Source organism: Egretta garzetta, unplaced genomic scaffold (assembly GCF_000687185.1).
Source record: "Egretta garzetta isolate BGI_Z169 unplaced genomic scaffold, ASM68718v1 scaffold671, whole genome shotgun sequence".
Taxonomy (NCBI): domain Eukaryota; kingdom Metazoa; phylum Chordata; class Aves; order Pelecaniformes; family Ardeidae; genus Egretta; species Egretta garzetta.
Window position 1 is genome coordinate 113,932 of NW_009258490.1, and position 3,720 is coordinate 117,651.

General features: G+C 56.7%; 1 protein-coding gene across 1 annotated transcript in view; it reads left to right on the forward strand.

Annotated features, from left to right (window-relative positions):
* Nucleotides 1-2,610, forward strand: part of NPHP4 (nephrocystin 4) — a gene marked incomplete at its 3' end in the record, with an annotated part of 23,926 nt that extends 21,316 nt beyond the window's left edge. Inside the window, exons 11-14 of the mRNA XM_035900951.1 lie at nt 33-246; nt 873-1,060; nt 1,872-2,032; nt 2,430-2,610. Coding sequence (XP_035756844.1) covers nt 33-246; nt 873-1,060; nt 1,872-2,032; nt 2,430-2,610 — 744 coding nt within the window. The remainder of the gene's footprint in view (nt 1-32; nt 247-872; nt 1,061-1,871; nt 2,033-2,429) is intronic.
* Between the last annotated feature and the right edge of the window lie 1,110 nt (nt 2,611-3,720).

Here is a 3,720-nt window from a genome sequence, read left to right on the forward strand (position 1 = left end):
TGCCGGGGTCCCCCGCGGCTGCTTCCCTGCAGCTCACCCCTGTTTCTCCGTCAGCTCCCACACGCTGCTCTCCCGTGCCTCCCTGGCGCGCCTGCATGCCGCCGGCTTCCCGGAGATCCTGGACCGCAACCAGGAGCCAGTGGAAATCTCGGAGCCGGCAGACCCGGCGAGTTTCAGCCCGCGGCTGGAGGAAGCTGACCCTCTGCAAGGCAACGAAATAATCCTGCAGTTCCTGGCTTTTGGCAGGTGGGATGGCAGCTCTTTGGTGCCTTCTGTGGGCAGATCCCAGGGGCCTCCTGGGGGAAAGTCCCTTCCCAAAATGCCCCCCAGCCCGCTTCCCTGCTTGAGCATGAGAAGTCCTTGCAAAGGTGCTGCTTTCTCCAGCGCCTGCCGTGGAGGCAAAGCCCCGGAGGGTTTTACGGTGGTGCCCTTGTCCTTTCCAGGCACTCTTAAATCATGTCCCGATTTTTTTTATTGTATCCATTAGCCATGATGTGATGTAAAAGCTAATGCAGGGTTTCTCCATAACTGAATATGGAGTTGAGAAAGTTGGCACCCGTGGGGGTGTCTTTGGCTGGATAAGGCCCCACTTGTGTTTTTTCCGTGGATGGCAGCGTGCTGTGTGAAGGTAAAATGCTGCCTTTGCTGGGCTCTTCCATCACAGCATATGGCGGGAGACAGCTGGAATTATGAAGCTTTTTGGAAAGCCAGTAAACCATATGCCCGCTGTCTTCAGAGGAGTCCAAATACTTGTGATGCTGCCGATCTTCTCCTGTTCTCCTGCCTCTCGGTGCATGCCAAACGCACGAGGAGCTCGTGATGGGGCGGCAGCACTGCGCCACGAGCTAACCTGAACCCCTCTCTCCCTCAAGGGATGCCCGGGATGGCATGGAGGGGACGTGGCCGAGGACCATCTTCCTCACCTTCCAGTTCTACCGTTTCCCACCGGTTACCACGCCGCGGCTGCAGCTGGTCAGCAAGGACGGGGGGCCGGCGGCCGGGCAGGCTGTGCCAGCACAGCTCCTTGTCCGGGTGAACAAGGACGGGACCCTCAGCACTGGTAAGCTCTGGTTTTAGCATCCTCATGCGGCCACTCCTCTTCTGTCAGTTGGGTTTGGGCTTGCCGCCAGGCTGAGGAACAGGCCTGTGTCTGCTTTAATAGCAAACCTCTGCTGGTTTGCGTGGCACATCATGAAAAACATCCAAAATATCCAACATTTGAAGTAAAACACTGGTAAGTGTTGGTGGCGTGACTTGCATGTCGAAGCTGCGGCAGGAGCCAGCAGCCAAGTGCCTTTGAAAAGAAAGGCGACACGTGAGAGTGTGGAGCCCGGAGTGGGCGGCTCTGATCCTCCGAGCTGAATGCCTTGCTGTGGTTCTTTGTGTGTCTCATTCGGCTCTGGTCCCAAGAGGCACCAAGCACTTGGGGCTGGTGAAGCTCCTCCTCCGTGTCGAGCTGTTAATGGAAGTGAGAGGGGGCTCTGTGCAGACCGAGTGTGGGAGGGTGCCAGTCCTGAGGGACCTCAGACCTTGCTAATTGACTGTCGGGTTCATTAAGTGGAAGAGAGTGGGTGTGCAAGCAGGCAGGCTTCTCTGGAGCAGAAGAGCATCCGTCCCCCGGCTGATGTGCCAGTGCCGTTGGAAGCTCCATTTCCATGATGATGCCGCACCGAAAGGGCTGTCAGGCTCTGGAATGGGCTGCTGAGGGAGGTGGTAGAGACCCCGTCCCTGGAGGTATTTAAAAGGAGGGCAGATGAGGTGCTTAGGGACAGGGTTTAGTGGTGGGATGGCAGGGTTAGGGGAACGGTTGGGCTTGATGATCTTAAAGGGCTTTTCCAACCTAAACCATTCTATGGTTTTATGTCTTGCAGGACCGCCGGGCTTGCAGCTGAAGTACATGGTGGATCCCACTTTCCTGCGACCCGGGGAGCAGCGCTGGTTCGTGCGGTACCTGGCCGAGCACAGCCTCCAGATTGACGTCTGGGATGGAGACTCCCTGCTCCTGGTTGGGTCTGCTGCCGTTAAACTGGAGGTACCAGTTAAATTGAAGGTCTTTCCCCTTAAGCCTTCAGGACTGCTAAGGATGAAGGAGAAGGGGGTCTGCTTAGGGTGCAGGAGTGTTGTGGGAGAGCCTGACTTTTCCTTTGGTCCCGTGTTGAGGTGCTGTTGCGTTACCTTCGTGACTTTAGTGATGGAGTTGCTGTCAGCCCCTCTATGTAACCGGGACAGGTATCAGCCTGACAAGCCCTAATCATGGGATTTGTCGTCATCTCCTCAAGAGTGATGGCAAAATGTTGGCTTCCTTCTGCTTCCTGGAACTCCTGCAATATTCTAGGGCTAACCCTCCCCTCAGGACATCCAGAGACATCCTTACCCAGACCCCTTAATGCCCCTTGTTAAGCCCTTGCCCATCCTTGCCTTGTCCCCAGCCCCTGCTGCGCCAGGGCCAGGCGGCCGTCAGGACCCACCACGAGCTGGAGGTGGCCACGACCGAGTACGAGCCAGATGTGACGGTGATGGGCCATGAGGCGCTGCGGCACGGTGCCCTGCGGCCCCTTGGCGTCCGCGTGGCGGTGAGGGGCCGCCTCCACCTCTGCTTGGCCAACGTCGGTAAGAGCCCGCTGCTCACATAGCTGAAAGGCTTGGGGTGCTGGGGCTGGCACCCCACAGAATGTGCCCCTCGCCGGGTACCTCTGGTGCTGGGCTGCGGGCAGGGGCGTGCGGCTCCTCGTTGTGCTTCGGTCCCTTCCGTCTGCTCGGCTGCAAATGCCCGGAAAGGCAGCTGGGAGGCCAGCGGCGCGGGGTCAGCGCCGCGCAGTTAGGTGCTAGCAAACGGCGCGGGGCCATGGGGGAAATGCACAGCACGCCCAGGGCTGTACCCGAAGGAAAACCATGCTTGTAAGAGCATTATTCTTTCCAGAACCCACTGGCTGCTTTTTTTTTATATATTTAATTCCCTGTCCTATAAATGTGCAGTGACTCCAGGTTTTAAAATCTTATCTTCAGAAGAAAGATTAGCTCCATTATAAGATATCTTAAATCGTCGTTTCCATACTTTGCCTGCAAAGGGACGATAAGCTCCTGGGAAGGAGAATCTGAGATTCATAACCCAGGGAGAGGTTTAACTCGCACCCTGCAAAAGAAGAGAGGGAGGGAGGAAGCTGAGATGCTGTACCAGGACAGCAGCCACCCTTTGACTGTGGGTTTTTTCCCCTTGTTCTCCTTTTTTAAATTTCAAAATACTGTTGTTAAAAAGAATATTGAAAAGCTTGGTGCCCCGGCCTGAAGGACAGGGACGGGATTTGTGGGCTGGGTTTAGAGCCTCGTCCGGCTCCGCTTGGCGTAAGCTGTGCGGGAGCGTGGGTGGCAGCAGGAGCGGGGGGACGCAGCGGTGCGCGGCCGTGCTGGTGGCAGCACCGCAGCACGGGGATGGAGAACGCAGAAATGAAAACCAGAGCTGGTGAGGGGCTCGGTGCTGACCCGCTTGGGATGGGGCTGTGCTTTTGGTGCTGCTCGGTCTCTGGGCAGGCGGCTGTGTGGTTGTAGCGGCAGTAGGCTCCGGAGGGAGCGCCCTAGGGCTGGCAGAGTGTTGTTAGCAACCAGATATTTGCTCTTGCGTCTTTAAATTGCCTGTAGAGAGCTGCAGTGAGAATAAAAAATCACACTAGATTTTGTAACAATGAGAAACGGATGGTTTCTGCTCACTCCCCTCTCCACTTG